General features: G+C 38.2%; 1 protein-coding gene across 7 annotated transcripts in view; it reads right to left on the bottom strand.

Moving 5' to 3' along the window:
• LOC130931850 (glutamate receptor ionotropic, NMDA 2B-like) overlaps nucleotides 1-23,280 on the bottom strand; it is a 419,867-nt gene that overhangs the window by 89,262 nt on the left and 307,325 nt on the right. For all 7 annotated transcript variants that reach the window (XM_057860982.1, XM_057860986.1, XM_057860980.1 and 4 more), the window contains exons 5-7: nucleotides 19,393-19,536; nucleotides 16,587-16,857; nucleotides 3,888-4,080 (exon numbers count right to left, since the gene is read on the bottom strand). In XM_057860982.1, coding sequence (XP_057716965.1) covers nucleotides 3,888-4,080; nucleotides 16,587-16,857; nucleotides 19,393-19,536 — 608 coding nt within the window. The remainder of the gene's footprint in view (nucleotides 1-3,887; nucleotides 4,081-16,586; nucleotides 16,858-19,392; nucleotides 19,537-23,280) is intronic.

Here is a 23,280-nt window from a genome sequence, read left to right as displayed (position 1 = left end):
ATGGTTTGGGCCTGCTTTTCTTCAGCAGGGACAGGGAAGATGGTTAAAATTGACGGGAAGATGGATGCAGCCAAATACAGGAACATTCTAGAAGAAAACCTGTTGGTATCTGCACAAGACCTGAGACTGGGACGGAGATTTATCTTCCAACAGGACAATGATCCAAAACATAAAGCCAAATCTACAGTGGAATGGTTCAAATATAAACGTATCCAGGTGTTAGAATGGCCAAGTCAAAGTCCAGACCTGAATCCAATCGAGAATCTGTGGAAAGAGCTGAAGACTGCTGTTCACAAACACTCTCCATCCAACCTCACTGAGCTCGAGCTGTTTTGCAAGGACGAATGGGCAAGAATGTCAGTCTCTCGATGTGCAAAACTGATAGAAACATACCCCAAGCGACTTGCAGCTGTAATTGGAGCAAAAGGTGGCGCTACAAAGTATTAACGCAAGGGGGCCGAATAATATTGCACGCCCCACTTTTCAGTTTTTTATTTGTCAAAAAAGTTTAAATTATCCAATAAATTTTGTTCCACTTCACGATTGTGTCCCACTTGTTGTTGATTCTTGACAAAAAAATTAAATTTCATATCTTTATGTTTGAAGCCTGAAATATGGCGAAAGGTTGCAAGATTCAAGGGGGCCGAGTACTTTTGCAAGGCACTGTATATCTCTAGTAGACGTTCAATCCATTTGAAGTGGGAGAGAACCCTCCCACTTCAAATGCACTGGACGTCTAGCGCCGTCAATGGCAACTAATAAGTTAATGTAGAAAAGCTCGAGTGGAAGTGCTGTATCCAGATAACTGCAAATGTGTTCTGTTTGATAAAACAAGTTGTTCGAATTTTTGGCAGAAAAAAAATGGAGATTTCATTTTTATGCCATATTGCCTGACCTCATTGAGAAAGGATTATCATACCTAAATTAATCCAGGTTGACAGCCTCATATCAGAAAAACTACCACCGATTCAGGGTTATGGTGAGTTATAATATTTTATGCACTCCAGCTCTGTTTTCATGCTGGTCATTTGATTTTATTTTTGCAGCTTTTTGTCATACCTTGAATGGCGGTCAGTGAAAATAATGTGCAATAAACGTAAGGTGCGGAAATGAAAAGGCCACAGCTGAAATGAAGGCACTGCGTATTATTGTTGCCAATTTCTTAGAAATAGTGGTGAAACAAATTCACAGAGAAAGAGTTAAGGCAAGTTGTTGTATTTTAAAAGTGAGGTAGGGCATAATCTGTGTGCCATGCAGACATACACGTCAAACCTTCACTGACTTTCTTGACCCTAACGAAAGCACGCACAAGACTAGAGCAGACACACAGAGAGTCTGAGAGGGGATGCTACCCTGCTGAATATAATTCTTTGCTGAGCTCTGGAGCACAGCATGACAGAGGTTTGTGTTTGCCCACTGAAACGCCATTGGGACCAATTAGGACACGCGGAGAGTGAAGTGCCGCCGTGTGCTGCGCTTCACAGCCGGTTCAAAAGGCCTGCCGCTGAGACGGACAGCTGAGGGGGCGGGGTCGAATTTTTACGGCAAGGCGTGTATGAAGCGGTTTTTTGTGTGGGCAGGGTATTATTACATGGGGGGAGGTTCATCACAGTATGCAGGAGATGAAGGTGTTTGGGTATGTGCACAAACATCTGGTGCAATTTTTACAATGTCCGAGAATGTCCAGGCACTATTTTATGTTGGGTGGAAGGTTAGTATGTCACTATTTATACAACATACTGTTTATATATATACTGTATAATGGTGTAGTAATTTTTGGTTAATTAACGATAGTCTTCCTCATAGTTCTGAGGTTAATGGCACCCGCACACTAAACGGAATTCTTGTTCAGAAGGTGTTTTGCAAAGCCTGATCTAGCAAATTTATTAGGGACACCTAAGTCAGAGGGATGAATTGATTGGATGAGATTTTTTTGTTTGTCTTTAAGTGTATGCACTGAAGTCTCAAGGCTTTTATTTCTTCCCAAATAGCAAACGCACGTGATCGTTTTATTGCTTTTTGGCAGTGGCCAGCAGACACACATTCAAGACAGTAACTTTTGATAAGATTTCAAAAGTGTTGTTTTCGTCAACGATGACGACAACGAACATTTTTTGTCAGCGAACACATTTTTCATGACGATAATGATGACAACAACGAGCTATATTGCGGTAAAATCCTTGTCATATTGCCTAGCACTGAGAGTGATCTTGTTGTTATACTGAGTATAAATTAATGAGACAAGAGTCTGCAGGAAAACACACAGAAACAACCCAAGCGATATGGCCTTAAAAAAGCTAGATTTTTTTTTTTTTTTTTTTCCAGAATTTCTTTGTTTGCTCTGCTTTGTCTGTTTATTTAATTTTTTCTTTTCACAGTTTTTTTTTTTTTTTTTTTTTTTTGCAAAAGCCAATTTTATTTTTGGCAGCCCTTATAAATTTGGTCTTGGTCTTTTGGATGATGCTCATTAGTCTTAGTCATATTTTAGTAATCTCAAAATGTGTTTGTCTTGGTTTAGTTTTTTTGACGGAAACTCAAGACTAATTCATCTGGTTGTAGTCTACGTTTACCAAAAACGTTTTGGTCTGTAAAATTAAAACAATCTACTTCAAAAATACATAAAGGTTTCCAACTATTTCGATTGAGCATTGACTGACGAGCACATATTGTAGCGTCTAGGTACAAGGACAACACCAACTTGGTGAAAATACACACTCAGCAGGAAAGCAGTACATTATTTTCAATGCACACCTGGATGCCACCACCTGTATGTTAAAAAAAAAAAAAAAAATGTCCGAGAGTTTAAAAGGACCCCTGCTGTTAGCATTAGCCTAATGCTAACGCAAACGTGAATGCTATTCTAACGCTATGAGTTACATTTAGTGTGTGATGATCACTCAGCACAGACCTTTAAATCCTAAAGCAACATTGCATATTCTGTCTGTCCAAGAAAACAAATCTTACCGTATGTACAAGCCCGCTATTACGAAGGCATGATGGGAAATATCATGACTAACAGGGCAGCAGGAACTTATGCCGCGGCATTTAAAAGCAGAAAGCAGGAAGTACATACGTATCTTTTACAGAATTCTATAGTATTCTTGCCTCTTGTAACCTGAAATTTCTTCCTTAACAGGAGGAAACATTTTCCCATTTAAATGTGTCTTAAGACTCCATACTATACCACCGTATATAATAATATCAATATTACGATATCATGACATTCCTAATTTTGCGACATCCCTAATTATTAGTATACAATACTGATTGTGAATATCTTGCTTTTTTTTTTTTTTTTCTTAACAGTGTTGTAGAACTATACTCAAAAAAAGTGTCTAATATTTAGTGTGCCCTAATCACAGCAGGCACTACATCGGCAAATATATTAAACACATTCATTAAAAACACTTGTCTGTTGCATGTACTGGAATGTGAACAGTGTTGATTTAATAGAAAGCGGGACATAGACACAGCAGTTTCTAAATCATGCTCATTCCATTGCTGCATTTTAATAAATAGCCTTAATTGGGTTTGGAGAGTCAGAATGATGTCTAATCCAGTTTGGTCTCAATATTATCTAGGGCAGCTTTACAAGCCTATGGAATGAAAGCACAATAATAAATACCTCTCTGGCACTGTCAGTCAGAATTGAGCATAATTAATTTTGTCAGGGGTTATATTTTCATTGACATCTGAGAAATATTTTGTAGGCTTGTCATTCTTCTGAGAATGATAATATGAATTTCAATTAAACAACAAAAACACCAAATGATGACACTGTGAAATAAATTGATTAGCATTTCTAAACCGCTAGTCTTCATAATGGGGGGTAGGGGAGGCATTTTTAAAGTTACAAAGAAGCTCAAATTGCATGAAAACCTACTCACCTGAGGACTTCATTAGGGTTGCCCGAGATGGGGGTCTTCTTGTCAGGAGCTCCATGGCACTCAGACTTCAGCAAGGTGTGAGGTCCTCGGTCCATCATCATGGTGGAGGTTGCCATGGTTATGATAGCCACACCATCGCGAACGCGGGCCTCTAGGCCGTAGTCCCACTCGTCGTAGGACACGGACAGCAGCCCTTGGTGGGAGAAAGGAAACTATCGGTAAGAGGGTATGGAGAAAGACAGCTGGAAAGATCCAGAAGGCAGCAGATGGATTTGTTTAAACAGAACGGAAGTCTGGGAAGGATTGAAATCTGAAAAGTAAACAGTGCAAGATGATGAGCGAGGTGAGGGGATCACACAGGGAGGAGCAAAGAGACACAATTGGAGAAAGTCAGATCAGGAAGAGTGTTGATCATTTTGCTAGAATATACAGACAGGACATGTTTTGAACTGATTCCAAAAGGCAGGTTAGACTGCAGCGATTGCGCATCTATCACATTGCTGTTTGTCCATCTGTCAGTCTGAAGCAGTGTCTCTCTCTGTTTGTTAGCCTTTGTATTGTCTGTGCGCCTGTTTACCCTGTTTATCCCTCTGTGTGCCTGAATCCTGTTCTCTCACTACAATCTGTCGCTTTGGGAACATTTATTTGAAGCTCTTTCCTTTATGTAACCTGTATGTCAACCTGGTGTCAGTTTTCATTTGAATGAAAACAATCAAAACTCATTTTGTTGATTAATTTTCTAAAGTATTTGTGGTATGGCATTAATCCGGGGATAAATGAAAGTCATACAATGTGAGGGGTTGATTGAGTTTGAAAATTAGCTCCATCTATTAGAATACAGTTGACATTTTGATAATGAGATCCATTGATATAATCTGCTGTTATTGACCTCAAATGATTAACTCATGACAAAGAATCTGCGATAATTGATGACATAATGGCTTCTCTGACTCACTGTTTTAACACAATCATGTCTTAATTGCGGGTGATTTTGTCTGGCAGGATTTAAAAATGTAATGAAACTATTTTGTTATGTTGAATTTTACTTCATTTTGCACACACTTGCCACAGCCCTTGATTAACACTTAAACGTGATAATTCAACGGTACAAATCCAGTTCGAATTTATTTGACATCAATCACTGTCAATTGGAGTGATGAGTTACTGTTACTATTCATACATAAGGCGGCGCCTTAAAATTAACTGAGCTAACTAAATTGCCCTAAGCTGGGCTCTCCTATTTTAATGCATACAGAGAATACCAGCACAATCCCATCACAGTGCTGGGTAATGGGTGCCAGTTGGGGACCCGGCAGCCACAGTAATAGGGTAGTAGGGGGGTCTCAATCTTTTTCTCTATGGCTCCCGGTGCGTGGCCTCCTCTCGGGACTCCGATCACGCGTCACCCCGCGGCCGCTTCACGGCGCTCTCCTGCTTCCGCCTTTCCTACTCAGTCTCCCTGAACTCCGGCGCGGGTCGCTGCCTGGGTGCCTGTGGGTCGGCTGCGTATCGCCGCCCTGGGCTTGGTGCGACGTTGGGGGTCCCACGGTGTGCCATGTTAGTAGGGGGCTGTGGCAGGCAGGAGCGGTGGCGTGTCCCCCCCATCCCTGAAGACCGGTTGATGGGGGCGCGGATGGCCTGGGGGACCACCCTGGATGATGGCAGCCCCCTTGCTGGGCTGCGGGAGGAGGTATGGGCTGTTTTGGCTCGCCCCCCGATTGGCTGGGAAAGGCCCGTGGCCCTGGGGCAGCTGCTGTGTGGCCTTTCTGCTCGTCAGCAGGACTATCACATGTCTGATGCTATTTACGCATGACGAAGAGCAATTAGACACACTCAAGTAGAAAAACTCAGTGTCAGGATTAGCGATCAGATAGCATAGAATAGGATGCCAAAATACTCATACTCACAAGGGATTCATACAAATACTGGGTTCTACACCTCACATGGCTGATTTGTGTACACTCCACCCCTCCTGATCACTTATCTTTCTGACCCCCCCCTTCTTTTTTCCTTTGTCATCATGAGGCCCCCCACATCGTGTCAATCAGAAATACAACTTGCCAACGATAGCACCATCATATTCACAATTAGCGTAGGCATTCAATGTCTTTCTTGTTGTTTGTACTTCTTCTCTTTCCCCGTCTCTTATATTGTCCCCCCATAACCCCTTCCTGTTCGCTGCTTTTTACTAATAAACGAGGCATGCTGAATGATCATAATGGGAGTACGTTATACTCCCATGCGATACATTAAAACTGTTCAGACCAATCGGACACTCACGATTTCCATTCTCCGTGTCAAGCAACTGAACAGAAAAGGTTTTAAAAAAAAAAAAAAAAAAAAAAAAAAAACGTCAAAAAAGCGTATTTTGGCTTTCTTGTGCTTTGAGAGATAGAACCGGGCAGAATGTTAAGTAAGATACTGTATGTACTTAGAGAAAGGTCGGTACTAGGGTTGTTCCGATCATGATTTTTTGCTCCGGATCTGATCGTTTTAGTTTGAGAATCTGCCGAACCCGATTTTTCCTGATCCGATTGCTTTTTTTTTTTTTGCTCCCGATTCAATTCCAATCATTCCCGATAATTTTTCCCGATCATATACATTTTGGCGATGCATTAAGAAAAAAATGAATAAAACTCGGACGAATATATACATTCAACATACAGTACATAAGTACTGTATTTGTTTATTATGACAATAAATCCTCAAGATGGCATTTACATTATTAACATTCTTTCTGTGAGAGGGATCCACGGATAGAAAGACTTGTAATTCTTAAAGGATAAATGTGACCTTGTATATTTTGACTAAATATTGCCATCTAGTGTATTTGTTGAGCTTTCAGTAAATGATACTGTAGCCATTTAACCTCTGCCCAAATGCATGATGGGAAGTGCAACCATGACTGTGCGTAGTGGTACCAATTGATATATCTTCTCTGCGTTGGGAAATAAAATAGGGTGTTAATAAAGAGATCAAGTACTACCTTTCTTCCCCACATTGCTTCCCACGATATTTCTAATTGTTGAGAGAGGGGTTGTAAGGCTTTAACCAATTTAAAAAAAGCTTCTAAGGCTGCCAAGATTCTCTCTACTCATTTAACATTGCTTTTGAACTCTATGTATACGTAAAACGGTGCCATTATAGATTGAATGCGACAGTGCGTGAGTGGGTAGTGCAGCGCATGCATTATTTGCGTTAAATATTTAAAAGATATTACCGCCGTTAACACGATAAAAAGCCAAAACTAAAGACTCTGGATGATTGTAAGACATTTTGTCTGTAATGTTAAATACAATTAGAAAACGATTTAATTAAAAATATATATATTAAAAAAAGCATATATATATATAAAAAAGCGATATTTTTTGCCGATTCTGATACTTTGAAAATGACGTGATTGGACCCAATCGATCGGCATCCCGATCGATCAGGACATCTCTAGTCGGTACTATTATTGAAGATGATTGAGGTGGGCTAGCATGCCAGAACAGATGGTGGTCGAGCAGGTGTTGAAAGACAATACTAACAATAATCAAGTCTATCATGTAATAAACAGAATCATGGTTTCTAATTAAGATATGAATCTATTTATTATTTTAAAGTTAGCTATAAAATACAAATTTATGGAGAAATATGGCAGGGATGCGTGCTCTTCTAGTCTGTAATCTCCTATAGGTCACTTCCTGTTGGTTTTGGGGCATTTCCTAATAATTTAGAAGATTTTACTGGTCACTTACTGCTAATTTTGTGGCATTTGTGGGTCATTTCCAGTTAAACTTGGCTCAATCAATTCCTTTCATTTTGGGGCACTCGAAGATGACTTCCTGTTGATTTGGGGGTAACTTCCTGTTAGTTTTCGGTCACTACCTGTTGATTTTGGGGACATTTCCAGATTACTTCCAGCTGATTTTGAGCCAATTTGAGGAAGTTTATTTGTGAAAAAAATAATGACATTTTGTGGGTGTTGTATGTGCCATTGGAAATGAAGACATTTTAGTCCAATTTTGTAGAACCACCAAGTTTTGTCAAAAACTGACTGATAACCTTTGTGAGCCTTGATTTTGTGATATCTATTGTAATGTGTGAGTTATGTGAATTGAGCAAAAATTGTAGTATTAGCAGCATTTAGAAAATTTATGTTTTTTGCCATTGTAAGAGGAGATTTTTTTTTTTGTCGCTTCTCCCCATAAACTAAACAAAAATTAAAATGTTTGTGGCTCAACACTGAGTGGCGTTTTCACACTAGCACTATTTGGTCCGTTTTAAACAGACCAAAGTTCTTTTCCTCACAGAGTCCACTTCCTTTTGTAAATGTAAATACGAATTTGAACTCTAGTTCAGACCAAACAAACTCTGGTCGACTCAAAAATCGTGTGTCTCGGTCCGCTATAGACCCTACTCAACTACGTCACAAAATGACGTGTCGCTGTATCCGGCCGCCATATTGTCCGTATTTTTTTAGACCTATTCTCATTGTTTTCAATTAGTCGTGCAAGTTATAGAGCAATTCATGGAAGCCCCGGTGTTATCTGACGCCGTAAACTTATTGGATGCGTTGCATAAAAGGCGTTATGTGGAAAAGCTTCAGTTTATCCATTCGCCAGATCCATATTTGATGCCTAAATCGATGTTTTCCGACCCGCTGTCTTCGCCGTCTTTGCCTGACCCTGATATTTACAACTATCTTGTCCACACAAAATCAGCCTATTCTCACGAAAGTTTGAAAAACTTTAAGAGCTTGGAGGCTTATAAATGCTACGTTGCTGGTTGGGTGAAACAGGTCCTCGTACACGAAAATTAGGCAGGAATCTTGTGCTCGGGAAGGTGAGTTACGAAATTTTCAATTCAAAATGTTTTGTTCTTGCTAACATCCACTGTCAAGTCTAATGTATTTCATGTCATTTGTCAATGGAGCTAGGGTTTTTAATGTTTACATGGTTTAGCGATAGCACTCTCACTACATACATATGTAATATGTAATTAATATGAAGTGCGATAGCACTACTCCAGATTGTCCCTAGTTGAATTTATTTTTTGGCTTTTGACCTCAATAGTGAAATTGTAAATTAATTGTATGACAACTGTCTTATTATCCCCTTATAATTATATATTTTCAGGTAGTTCATTCACAACGTCTGAGTGTATGTTGTCGGCGATTAGCCTAGCAATGATCTTAATTGTGGTTGTCAGCCCAAAACCCTCTAACTATATATTAATGCATCTTACCAGATATAAAATGACTACTACATAATCTGTGGTAGTCGTTCGGAGCCCAGTTTTCTCGTCGAATTGCAGCAGTCAATCTCGCTCTCCTCTCCGGGTCTCTCGGAATACGGTAAAACTTCAAGTCTCTCCGTCTATCTTCTCTGTTTTTGCAACCGACCGCCACACAAGACTTCACCATTTTGATTATTAATGTTAACGAGCAGAAAAACACGCCACGATAGGAGGAATTTACGAAGCGCTAAGGCATTAACATGACGAGTATATGGACCACATGGCGCGGGGGCGCGGCTGTGACGTCACGTGAGTAGGGTCTATAAGCGCACCCTTCTTCTCTTGTGAATGCGGACCAGAGTGTGCTTATGCTAGATTACAGCTCCTGTGACGCTCCACGCTCCCTGCCAGGAGGGAGGTAGTTCCTCTTCTAAACTTGTCTAATCAATGAGTGCATCTTTCATCTACATGATGCTACACATAAAGTTTGGTTGGCGCAGTGCAAGTGTTGTTGCAAGGTAGCTCTCCAACTGGACCCTGGTCCTCTTGGTGTAATGTAAAGGAGGATCGTCTTTATCTGAACTTCACAGTTGCAACTGCCCTCCTGACATACGGAAATCGCTTGTAAGTGATCTTCTTGTTGGGGCTGTGTCGGACACCTCTGGGATCTAGGGTCACACGGGTCTCAGCTAAGACTACGCTGCCTTCAAAACAATTTATCAGGCTATCTGTCTCTTAGTTTGCTTTTTAATCTGCTCTGCTCGCTCTCCATCAGTTCGCTCGCATCCGTGTGACAGTGTATGACCGCATGTCAGCCAGTGCGCAAGCATGTCAGCGTTCAGAAATAGACAGGCGGCCTTGCAAACTGCCTCCCTCGTGGCGACCTCAGCACTGACAGCTCTCTTCCTCCAGGACCAGGAACTGTTGACACATTTCCAACACTCACTCACTCACTCACTCACTCACTCACTCACTCACTCACTCACTCACTCACTCACTCACTCACTCACTCACTCACTCACTCACTCACTCACTCACTCACTCACTCACTCACTCACTCACTCACTCCAATGCCTATTGCTTTAACTTTAGCTTGAATTTTTCATTAAGTGTAAAGTAAATATATGTGTGTGTAGGTGTGTTTTGTGCTCGCACCCAGGAAGTGAGCCACCGTTTTGAGGGTACATTTAAAAATGCTGTTTGTCCAATCGCTGCTACCGTCATACTTCAATTGGACGTGTACTAGCGATAAATTGATTTAAAATTCACAGTATAAAGATGAAAAGAGCCACCTAATTGGACGTACAGTGAAGAAAATAAGTATTTGAACATCCTGCTATTTTGCAAGTTCTCCAACTTACAAATCATGGAGGAGTCTGAAATCATACAAATAAATCGTTGAAAAAAATCATACATTGTGATTTCTGGATTTTTCTTTTCAGATTATCTCTTTCACAATGGACATGCAGCTACGATGAAAATTTCAGACCCCTCCATGATTTCTAAGTGGGAGAATTTGCAAAATAGCAGGGTGTTCAAATACTTATTTTCTTCACTGTATATCATCGTCAATGGCAGTGAAAAAGTCAAAGGGGTGAGGAGGGGATGTTAAAAAGGTGGAGCATTTTTTTTTTTTATAGTTTATTTCCATTTGTCAGTGATTGATTCTATGGAAGCTCTCCAATTGTATCACTGAAGACAAGGCAAAACGCAAGAAAAGGCAGTCAAAGAGAAAAGAGCAGAGCAGAATAGGGATGAAAAACATGCAAAGGCAACAGTGGAGTGAAGTAGAGCGGAGGAGGGTGTCAGAGGAAAGGACAACTCAAGTCAAGGTACAATGCAAGGCATATGAAGGGATGGAGGTAGAGGCAGAGTCACTAGAGTGCTACCAACGACAATTTAAATGCGTCTTATACACAGAGCTAAAGCCTGATCACGCCATTTTCACAGGATCTGAATCAGGTATAAAGAATGGGCTTTTCAGGCATGAAAATGGGTCAGGGGTTAAAAAGGTGAGAAGGATGTGGAGGAAATATGTTCCGGTATACACTGTACAACTAGGGCTGTCCCAAACAACTAATTTTCTTCCGATTAGTCAGCCAACTATTTTTACGATTAGTCGACTAATCTAATAATTTTTTTCCCTCGTTTTTTTTAATAATTTAGCAATGAAATTTTTGATTACGTTTATTAATCCACAAAAACATTTTGGAACACTTAAATTCTATTAAATCATAAATAAACACGTAAATAACAAATCACAAATAAACAATGAGGTCAAATGCTGATAGCATTAATTATGAAGAATGGAATATAAACCGATTCAGAACTTTCCAACATGATTCAGAACAATTCTTTAAAAAAATATATCTAGCATTAATATTATAGTATACTACTATATGTAATAGCAGTATAATCATTTATTGCCAATCAGATTATTCATAATAATTATTAGTGTTGCACCGATACCATTTTTTGGTCCCGATACCGATACCTGGCTGTGCAGTATCAGCCGATACCGATACCTTACCGATACCACCCCGTTTAAATATATATAATTTTTTCTTTTTTTGTCCCCAAAGAGCTACATAATTGGATGTGAAATCATTGCTATCAAGGCTTTGTCAGGCTGTTGCTTACCTTTGCAAAATAGGAAAAAGACTAGTACAAAGTTTAATACTAGCCCAACAGTAAGAAAGTAAAAATAAGTTCATAATAATAAACTCTGAACGAACTGAGTAAACTTTTTTAAACCTCTCAAAGGCCAAACAGTGAAACTTTAATGAAATTATTGTCACATTCTGCTGCTGGTTATTATGTTTTGTTGCTGGGCTGTTAGTGGGGGCGTTCCTGATGTCGCACCTGAATCCAATGCAGGCTCATCAACGCAGCATTTAGGCACGGGTGAGCTCAGAGAAGGCTGCCGAGATATTTGCTTTGCTGATCGCCATGTGACATCTCGCACTATAGTCTCGCTACATTTGCTTGTTACGCCCCTGCATTGGGTTTTTTTCTGTTAGTGTGCTGCACTCGTTTGTAACCTCTACCCTGTGCAGGTATTTGAGTGTTTTTATTTTGGCTTTTTGGCTCGCTGCCTATCGTCTTAGTTAACCTTCGAGTTTGTAGTATTGAGCTCCGTCGACCTGCTGTCACAGACTCCTTTTGTTTTTTTCTACTATCCCGCGATCGCGTGTTATTTTTTGTTTGCAATCATTAAACCCTTGTACGTATCCCCCGCTTGTTGTCCGCTTCGAGGTCCAACCTTGTTTCCGCATTTGCGGACGCTAACAATTATAAGTAATAATAATTGACCACAGCATCCCATCTCTCTATTAGCCTCCTTTTTTCGGGGGGGGGGGAGTCCCTTATTTCTATTTCTGAAAGGTGACAACCCTACTTTGGAAACAGTTCCCAAATTACTGCAGCAAGTTGACGTAGTGAACTGACCAGAGATTGTTGCACCGGCCCAGCGTCATTCCTCTGGATAGCAGTCCTGCTCTTCCAGGCTCAAACTCGTTGTGTTCGTTCACGTTTCGTCTTCGAATGTTTTATCAGGTTCGAGGTATTGAAATTGGCCGATTTAACTCCACATCTCGAAACTTTCAGGCAGCAAATCTTGCATGCAGCCATTGATTTTAATTGACGGGATTTCTATTTTGAAATATTTCCCGACCGCCGCCATGTCGGCGCCGCCAAGCGGCCTTGTCATTGGTCAGGAGTGGCTATTGGCCCGTTCTCATTGGTTTGGAGCAGGCCAATAGCAATAGCTGCTTGGTGTTCACGTGTCATCACACAACACACAGACAGAGTGTAGTGAGCGCCAGGAGAAAAAAAAGGCTGCGGTCAAATGTTATAATAATGGACTGGTAAATCGGCGAGTACCAACAAAGACGGCGCCGATACCGATACCACCATTTTGGGCCGGATCTGCGCCCCCTGCCGATACTAGTATCGGTATCGGTGCATCTTTAATAATTATTCATTGCCAATCAGATTTGTCATAAAGGATGTCATTCTAAAGCTATTCTTAGTGTATAATTTGAATTCTGAAGTATGTGGGATTAACTCCAGAAAGCGTTATTTATATGATGAACATGACGTGCTTTTATTTCAAAATGTTCACCGAAAGTACGTTCGCTAAACCGCTAACCCTAAGCTTTACACTCCACAAAAAAAACTCTTTTTGTCATTACATGTGGTGTCAGTAATCTTTTTTTTTTTTTTTGCAGATGCTGTTAACCAGCGATTTTTCATTTTTGAAGTGTCACCTTTTAACCGCAAGTTCGCGTTTTGGAGAAGACTGCCAATGTTTTATAGCAGGCTAAACTAGTTTTTTTTTTTTTTTTCACCATTAGCCTCAATGTAAACGGCGAATTTCGTCGAATGGTGAGAGATTTTCATGCCTGGCTTTTAAAATGTAGTTTTAATCTTACTGCTGGTCTACAAAACACTTCGTGGCCTTGGACCAAAATACATGTTAGATTTGCTTGATCCCAATAAATCATCCAGGCATGTTATGATATGTGTTTTGTACTACTCAATTTCAGAACGGAGGAAGTGTAAGTAAACACTACCCGTGTAGGGACACAATCCGCTTGGGTTGCACAAACTGCGCAGGGGCGTGCACTTGACAGTGACGGTCCGTTATTATCGCTATTTGATTGGCCAAAGAGTTGAAATACTCTCCCAGAGCTGTGCTATCCTGTAAAATGCCCGTTTAAAAGTTTGACAATTTTTCTTGAGAGTCGTAGTGATGTGTTCACTAAAAAGTGCCCGTTTAAAAATGCGTATGTAAAGCAATTCATGATATCACACACAGAGATTATTATTAACAACTAGATGTGAACGTTAAATAAAAGAGCAGACGTGTACGCACACATCTGTGTCTCTCATGTTAGAGGACATTAAGTATCACGGCCCATGACTGTCCATCTGTAAAACTAGTTTTAAAAAAGTTTTTTCAGTTCAGTTTTTTCCCTGGCTTTCAACTCTCTGTCAGACTCAACCCTTTTAATGTTTTATGGTTTGCTATTTTATTTGTTCCTTTTTTTTTTTTTTTTTTTTTTTTTTTTTTTTGCTTACCTTTGACAGCAGTATTGATGTCGTATAATCCTTTCTATAAATAATGAAAAAGTCTTCATATAAAACGTCAATTATTGACACAATAGAAAAAACAACCTGAACAGTTCATACAACCCGAGTGTTGTTTTGATGTCCTCAACCCAAACAGGGTTTTTTTTTTGTTTTTTGTTTTTTTTTTGGTTTTTTTAAATTGAACAGTACAAAATACTAAATTTAAAACTATCCAAAACATCCTTTCCAAGTTTTACCTGTTCATATTAAGACAAACAGAAATATATACTGTATAAACTACATATTATATGTTGACTATTTAACATTATTATTACTTTATTCAAATATCTGCATGAGCTTCAATGACTTGCATTTTTTGTTTGTTATCATATTAGGTGATGTGAAATAACTTTAATCAAGAATAATTTGAAGTTTGGATTTGCATTTTGAAATTTAAATGTAGATTCAAGAGTTAAAATATTTTTTTATCTTTGGATTCAAATACAGTAATTATTTTACCATTTAATACAATCATTTGTTTGGTTTTACAGATGATATACAGTATTTTTCAAGTTCAATCCAAAATTTAGCACTAATAGGGCAACCATAAAACAAATGAGTCCCCAACCGGAACATTTTCTGCAACCTGAGCGGATAGTGTACCTACATCGGTAGGAAAATTTATGCTAGCATTCACTGAAAGCTAATGTAAGATTGCATCATGCAAGAGTGACAATGTCTGTAAGTATGGAAATATTTTACATTTGAATGTGCTTTTTGTTCTACTTTCTAAATTGCAGAAGTATCGGATTAGTACTTGGTATCGTCAGATCTTTAAAATCAGGTGAATCGGACTTTAACTCGGGTGCAAAATTATGGAATCGGGACAACATGAAACAATATATTAGATTTCCCTGGTTTGGAAACTACCATCCACCTTCAAATGAACCTACTGTATAACCACTCCATACAATATACCAAGGACATCACATAAGAGTACATACAGTGAAACCTCTGATATGTCCATTGATATAAATTTCAAGACTTCACTGTACATTCACAGCTTTATTACAGAATTTATTCTTGCATTTGTAGCCTTTGTCAAAGTGAGGTTCAAATTTTCAGCTGAAGGCAATTTAGACAGCTGAATGTTGAAAAATGTGATGTAATAATGCAAGTACAAAAGAGCACATTATAATCACTTGCCAGACATTTCATCAATCGCACCTGTGCACTCTAATGGGTCCAGTATAAGAGTTACTGTATATGTAATTTAACAACAACTAATTACTGGGGCTCCAGTGCCTAGTGGAGAAAATGGCACTAAATCAAGGGAATGTGGTTTCTAATGCATTTATTACTTCATTTGCCTTTAAAAACAACAATGACTCTTTATAAGATCTATTCATGAGACACTTCAAGAATATTCATGTCCTCAAAGGAAAAAAAAGACTATTCAGGTGAAGGTTATTTGGAAAACAGCTAAATTTTATCCTATCAATTTATCTGTAGTATGATTAAATGATATTACTTTTATCATGTATACTGGTGCAGTCTGTATTTGATTTATCATGCATTAAATGAGTAGATAACATTTAGTCTTCAATCCGTCATTACGTCCTATATGATTCATCTCATAATATTTCAGTGTTAACTGAAAGATCACCCAGGCACCACATGAGTGGGTCGTGATTTTCTCTGTGGCTACATAAATCATAAGGGAACTTGTGTGATTTGCATAAATGATACAATAATATATCAAATTTGATAAAGTGAAAGGGTGAGAAACTCAGTGGTACACATTTTTAACTTCAGCCGCAAGAACTGAATGAGGTTCATTCCACATGTCTGCAAGTTTAATAGATGCACAAGCGAATAAACGAATGTTCGTTTGACCCACCCAGTCAAAAGGGATTGGATGTCTAGCTCACAGTCATAACTAGGTATTGGACCGCTAGCGAATGAGCTAAACAACAGATTACGTATTTGGTACACCACTGCAAATGCCAAATACAAAATGTGTTTTTAGCATTATTGCATTATAATAAAGCGCTATACCTGTAAATTAGTTTCCTGTGTAACAAGTACTTGTAAATACATACAATGGGACAGGCAAAATACCCTAGGAGAGGATTTATGGTTTCACTGAAATGTGCTCGCTATTCTGAAGGTCTGCACTCAAATGAATCGAAAGCATCCGAGTTATTCTAAATGAATGACCAACAGCCGCACAACGTGAATAGAGAGCAATAGAAACAGGCAATAGCACACATCCAAGGTCTACCACTTCAATTTTGAAGGTTAACAGAATATACTATGCAACAATTACTGGTCTTACAAAACACTCCAAATAGCTGGATTGGGAACTAATATGGAATAGTCAATCAATTTCTCAAAATGTCCTACCTGTGGGGAACTCCGCAGGTACTACGTCAGTGTCTCCAGCGATGAGTGAGGGCACTATCCATGTGTAACCATAACCAGTAATCCCAACAGAATGGGCCACTTCAAAAATGGTGTTGGCCTCTTCTTTCGTGCAGTACAAAAGGATAACAGGACTCTGGAGCTTCTTTAGCTGGTTCTGAATTTTGGAATCTCCGTCGTCTACAGACATGTCTAGGAGTAACACTTCCTCCAGCTCCCAGCCTACAAAACTGTTCTCTATGGTGCTCCGAATCTGAAAAGGACAAATAAAAATATTATAAACTGTTGAATGTCATTTTTTGAGAGGGCACTACGTCAATAAGATTGAAATATCATAATTATTTTAACTTTATTTTATATACAGTAATTCTAATATTTTATTTAACTTGTTTTCCATGAACACTTAAGTGCCATTGACAGCGCTAGACATCCAATCCATTTGAAGTGGGAGAACTAGAAGCTGAGCGCCCTCCCCCTTCAAAGTGATTGGATGTCTACTAATAACAAACTAGTGGTAAACTCAATAAATTTACAACAGAAGGATGATTGGCCGTCACATCAATTCTTAGTGGAACTGAAAGAGTTAACTGAAACCCCATAAACCATATGTGGATATGTTTGCTATAGAATTCAGCAATACAACTGTATACTTTGTAATGTATTATATTGGATGCAGTTACCATGGTAACCAGAATACAGGTGCTTAGTTACCAATTGCTTACTCCTGTTGTAAACTGTGGTACTCTGTGTTCATATTTGCAAAGTAGAACTCATATTGACATTTTTTATATATCATATTTTTGAAAAATGTTATGTTCCGCTGCCATGGCAACTGTTAATGTCCAATTGTGATTCAGATGTTGATAATTTCAGATATAAAGCCCATAATTTCAAAAATACCCATTTAGTAGAAATCGTAGACATATAGCCTTTGGCATAATTGTGCCAAATTGGAAAAGAAAATATTGAAGCATTTTCAAGTTATAGGAACATTTGTAAACAGTGGCATGTAAAATTAAATCGTGTGCCAAAGTGTTCAAGAAAAGATGAAAAAATTGTGATAATATTGGTATTTTCACTATTGTCGACATAGTGTCCCCTTCATTCACCTTTACCATTGATGGTGCTAAATGTCCAATCCATTTGAAATGGGAGGGTTGGCAGTAATCCTGCAACAACTATTTGATTAAAATCGATTAATAAATGAATTTGACAATCAATTTTTGCGAGCAGCTATGAGCAGTCCCGTTTGGGTCCTTGTTTGTGTGTAATGTGAGGTGGCGCCCACGTGCCAGTGCTTAGAGCAAGAAGGAGAGACAGTTCACTGCTACACTCAGGTTAAGTTGCTGAATCAATAGTATTTACGCGAGAGTTAAATTGTCTTGAGTCATGTGTGTTGTTCGATCTAGTGTAAATGGATCCAATTGTACAATCTGTATTCTTTGTTGATGAGATGTTACTACTTAGCACGGTGTGCTAAGCTAGTTAGTAAATATGCTAATCAGTGTCTCAAGTGTCCGTTTGTATTGTGTTTTGGAGAAGCATATTAGAACTTGAGTTATTGTTAGATGGTATAGTTGTCTCATTTCTTTTTATAAAAGAAACCACATGCATCAACCCATTCATATAAGAGCTTAGATTTTCCTTTCAACACGTTCACACTGTAATTTGTCATACAAGAGAGTGTGCTGTGAAATTGGATTTTAATTGTAGTTATAAAAAACTTTGACAAATAAAACTGATTCCTTACAGTCTGCCTCCTCCTAATTCGATTCTGTTGTTTCGTTCGTTTAAAGAAAATAAATGAGTCATTGATACAATTTATATATGCACTTTGCCCACAAGAAATTTGAATGAAGAGGACTTTTGTCTGAGTTGTGTACAGAGAAATTTTGTCTTCAATGTTACTTACAACATGCCTAAAATAACTTCAAGTTAAATTGTAAAGGTGAGTAAAAAAAAGTGGCATTTATCCGCCAAGTCGATTAATCGTTTAAGTAATCAATTTAATTAATCAATCAATTTATCGATTATAAAAATAATCATTGGTTGCAGTCTTAGTTGCCAGCGAATGAAATGTTCATTCGCTGCCAACCCCTTCTATTTCAAATGGATTGGATGTCTACTATTGATAGACTCATTTCAATTCACAGAAGAAGAATAAAAAGAACCACATGATTGGGCGGAAAGAGCTACGTGCAAATGTTTAACCCCTGCCCCCCAAAATAAGCCAGATTTTTTTCCTGCCTCATCAAATACTGTTTGAAAATGATGAAATATTTGTAAAATAGGTAAATAAAATTATTGAATAGATTTTTTTTTTTTTTTTAACTGATAAGTAATAAGCATTTGCAATGATTTTAAAGGCACTTATGAAACAGTCATGGTAGACTGTATATCAGGGGGTTTTTTTGGCTTGAAGATGGCGAGTGATAGAAAGACGGACCTTATTCAACCAATGAGGTAGCTGGAATAAATCATTATCGACCTGTACAATCAATTCTGAAGCACTTCAGTGAGGAAGTGTGCCGTGATTTGGAGCCAGTCCAAAGAAAAGAAGAATGTTGAGGACCCGCATTTAGTTTTTTTTTTTTCCGGAAAAATTGAGTTAATTAACTTGAGATGTGACTGAATTTACTGTATGTTATCTAGACTGTGGCTTGTAAAAGTGTTTCTTCTTATCTCTAGCAAATATAAATCTGCAAACTTCAAGGAGGAGTTGTTATTCGAACCAGTCATGATTTACATTTCATTGATAGCACTAATGTCTTGTTCTGAGCACCGTTACCTTTGTGACAAAGTCCTGGTATCCCGGGTAATAGGTGGTGACGATGGAGAAGATGTACCAGTCATATTCCTCCATAATGTTGAGCATGACTGAAGCTTGCTGCTCAATGGAGGGGCCAAACTGAAAGAACATGGAGTCGTCATCCTGAAAATGAGGGAAACGTATGGTTATGTAATAATCTTCAGCCCAAATTTTGTTGACTTTATAACGAAAAATAGATTGGTGGTGCCTTTGTAATTACTGGTGCCAATCTCAAAATAGCCGCCTTGCTTCTGCCTCCATAGGACAACTGCACGAAGTTCATTAGTTGCCTTTATGAGTTCTTTAATCAGTTTGTACACAGGGCTGGCAAAATCTTACTCATGGGACTTCAAACTGCTACTCCAAATCCTATCAATCATTCCCTAATCCCATCAATCATCTTCATTAGTTTATGCTGTCAGATAGCTGTTAAATATGGAATCCCTTTAGAGATTATTCTGATTCACGAAGGCTCATTCAGAGTCGCTAACCGAAGACAAGCGGGCTAGCGCATCTTAAACCAAGCATCAGTGTAATCTGAGACAATCACACACAGATATCCAACACTGTTGAAAGCGAATATTGATTTGAACAGAGGAAGAGGAGGTGGTGAGAAGTCTAAGTCTTGACAAGACTGTGACACGAGCTTGATACTGTGCATGAGTAAATCCTTCGATCCCGAGGTGCACCAGCTCATTTAGTCTTTATCTTTATGTCTTTGAACAGCTGTGCTTCCAATGAGAATTCACTGCTCATCAAAGATGGGTTCGACAAGAGAACAGCGGTCACATTTCGTACATTAATTGGCTTTTAACAAGAAAACAATGACAAAACAACATCTAATATTATTGGTAAAGATAGTTAGGCTACTTCACTTTAATGGTTTTCAATAAAACTAGGGCTGGGTGATATGACCTAAAAATAAAATCTCAGATTTTTTTCTTAACGAAAATTTTGATTTCTGATTTTTTTTTTCCTTATTTATTTCAAAACATTTAAGGAAACAACCACAAAAGACACTTAAAACAAGTTTAAACCATTATAGGGAATTCATTGATATCATTGACTGTCATTGAGGGCGCTAGAAATCCAATTCATTTTGACTGCGAGGAACAAATGAATGAAAGCTCGCTCCCTCCCAATCAAAATAAATTGGACGTCGAGCACTGTCAATGGCATTGAAACATTAACATTCACCGCCAGTCCTCACAGTTTGAATTGAATTGGATTAAAAGACAACAAGGGGCAATGTTCCCTCTAATTTTTCATGTGTCTGAGACGTGTCTGTCTCAGACACAACCTCTCTGAGTGCACTGCTGACCACGTTGAGCAACATCAGGTGTGCACACGGAGGTCACACACAAGTATCACGCCTATTCAAAACCTTGGATCATAGCAGGGCTTATTAAAAGAATGAAATAAAAGCAACAATTTTCGTTAGTTTACTTTTAATACAGTATAATTGATTTGGCCCACTTAAAATGAAAAAGACCAAGATCTCGTTGTTCATGAGATGTGTACTATGCTATACTATGTGAGAGTTCTGCTTTAACCACAGGAGAGTCCTGCTTTGGCCTGGGTAAGGTCCAATTGTGGCATGGGTGAGTTAATAAATAAAACATAATGAACAACCACAATGTATCACACTATATCACTCCCACATTAAAACTGTTCAGACAATAAGGCCACTCAAGATTCCTATTCTCTGTGTCTGAGCAGCTACACTGCAAAAACACACCTCTTTAAAACAAGTTAAAGTCCCTCGTTTTCAGTATAAATTTACAAGAAATAAGTGAAATTATCTGCCAATGCTTCAAGTAAATTTTTACTCAGATTTTTTTAAATAAGATAAATAGATAGCGGAAAATTTGCTTAAAAGAAATATTTTAAGCAATAAATTAGTATATTTAATCTTTAAAAAGCTTTGAAAGGTCAGAAACGTTCTTAATTCAAGAATAGATATTGTTCAAAACATTATTTGAAAGCATTTTCTTGACACCTGTCGTTCATTGAGTTACCTTGCAAAATGGTACAGAAAACAATTTTGTTAGTCTAATTAACTAATTACCGTAATTTCCCGAATATAACGCGCACTTTTTTCCCCCCAAAATCAACTTGTAAAATCATGGGTGCGCATTATACACGGGTACATGGATGGAGACAGAAATATATATATATATAAGACAGAATTTTTTATCGAAACGGCCATGTTGTGTTGAAGAAAATGTATGCGGCGATCCGTTGCCGACCATTTTGTTTCGGTCATACTTGTTTCGGTAATACCACTCTCATTGGTCGAATGATTTTGTCTGTGTTAAATTCTGCTTTTTTCACTCTTCATAGAGCACAGAATTTAGTTTCTTGAACTCAATTGAGTCAACGTTTATTGCAACTCGGCAACTCTGACCATAACAAACATAACACAACAAAGACTTCCTGTGTCTGTCAACTATATCTGTCCCTCGGGAAACTCAAACCCAAATAACAATAGTTCCTCTTGTTAGTCTACAGCAGGGGTCCCCAAACTTTTTCCTGTGAGGGCCACATAACCCTTCTCTTCTCTGATGAGGGGCCGGGGTCAGTTTGTAACAGAAAAAGTGTGACGATTGCAGGAGTGCCTAAATGTAAAAATGTATTGTTTTTCAGAAAGCCACAATCAAATAACCCCTTCTGGATTCTTCACGGAACCAAAGTAAATAAAATAAAAATGATATAATATAATATAGTATAATATAATATAATTAGGGCTGTCAAACGATTAAAATTTTTAAGCGAGTTAATCACAGCTTAAAAATTAATCGTAATTAATCGCAATTCAAACATCTCTAAAATATGCCTTATTTTTCTGTAAATTATTGTTGGAATGGAAAGATAAGACACAAGACGGATATATATATTCAACATACTGTACATAAGTACTGTATTTGTTTATTATAACAATAAATCAACAAGATGGCATTAACATTAATATTCTGTCAAAGCAATCCCTGGATAGAACGACTTGTAGTTCTTAAAAGATAGATTTTAGTACAAATTATAGAAATTTTATGTTAAAACCCCTGTTAATGTTTTCGTTTTAATAAAATTGGTAAAATTTTCAATCAAAAAAATTAACTAGTAGCTCACCATTGTTGATGTCAAGAATTACACAATGCTCATGGTGCATAAAATCAGTCGCACCCAAGCGCCAGCAGAGGGAGACAAAAAACACAAGTAACAAGTGGACATGACACTGCTGTCATTTTAATCTGTTTGAGCGGGGCATATGCGTTAATTGCGTCAAATATTTTAACGTGATTAATGAAAAAAATTAATTACCGCCCGTTAACGCGATAACTTTGACAGCCCTTAATATAATATAATATAATATAATATAATATAATATAATATAATATAATATAATATAATATAATATAATCAGGGGTGCACATAATTTTTTTGCCCAGGTTCTCAGAGGAGGACCTGGAGATGTGACTTGGTCCTCATTGAGCTTGAGAGCCGACCCACCTGATGCGATAAATTTATGACAAGCTTTACTTAGAGCCAATTAACTTTGATTAATTATATTAACAGTTAATGCTTGATTAACATCAACTGGCACAACAAAATTGCCATTACTTTGAAGCGAAATGTAAAGAAATAAACATAAAAGCACCAATTCAAAATAAAGGGCATTATGCGGCTCCCACATTAACTCCAAGCCTTTTTAAAAGTGGGATGTCCTCCTCATAAGACCTCATTGAACGTGTATGTTTAGCTTTGTAAAATGCGAGCAAAAACACGTTTGTCAGTGCATGTCGCTGTTCATTACCTTTATTCCGCCCTATTCCGCCACATGTCCATAGGGCGAGTGGGGTCCTGTTTGAC

The sequence above is a fragment of the Corythoichthys intestinalis genome, chromosome 16 (genome assembly GCF_030265065.1).
Source record: "Corythoichthys intestinalis isolate RoL2023-P3 chromosome 16, ASM3026506v1, whole genome shotgun sequence".
NCBI classification, from domain to species: Eukaryota; Metazoa; Chordata; class Actinopteri; order Syngnathiformes; family Syngnathidae; genus Corythoichthys; species Corythoichthys intestinalis.
Note: the sequence above shows the minus strand (reverse complement) of the source record. Positions and strands in the feature narration are given on the sequence as shown.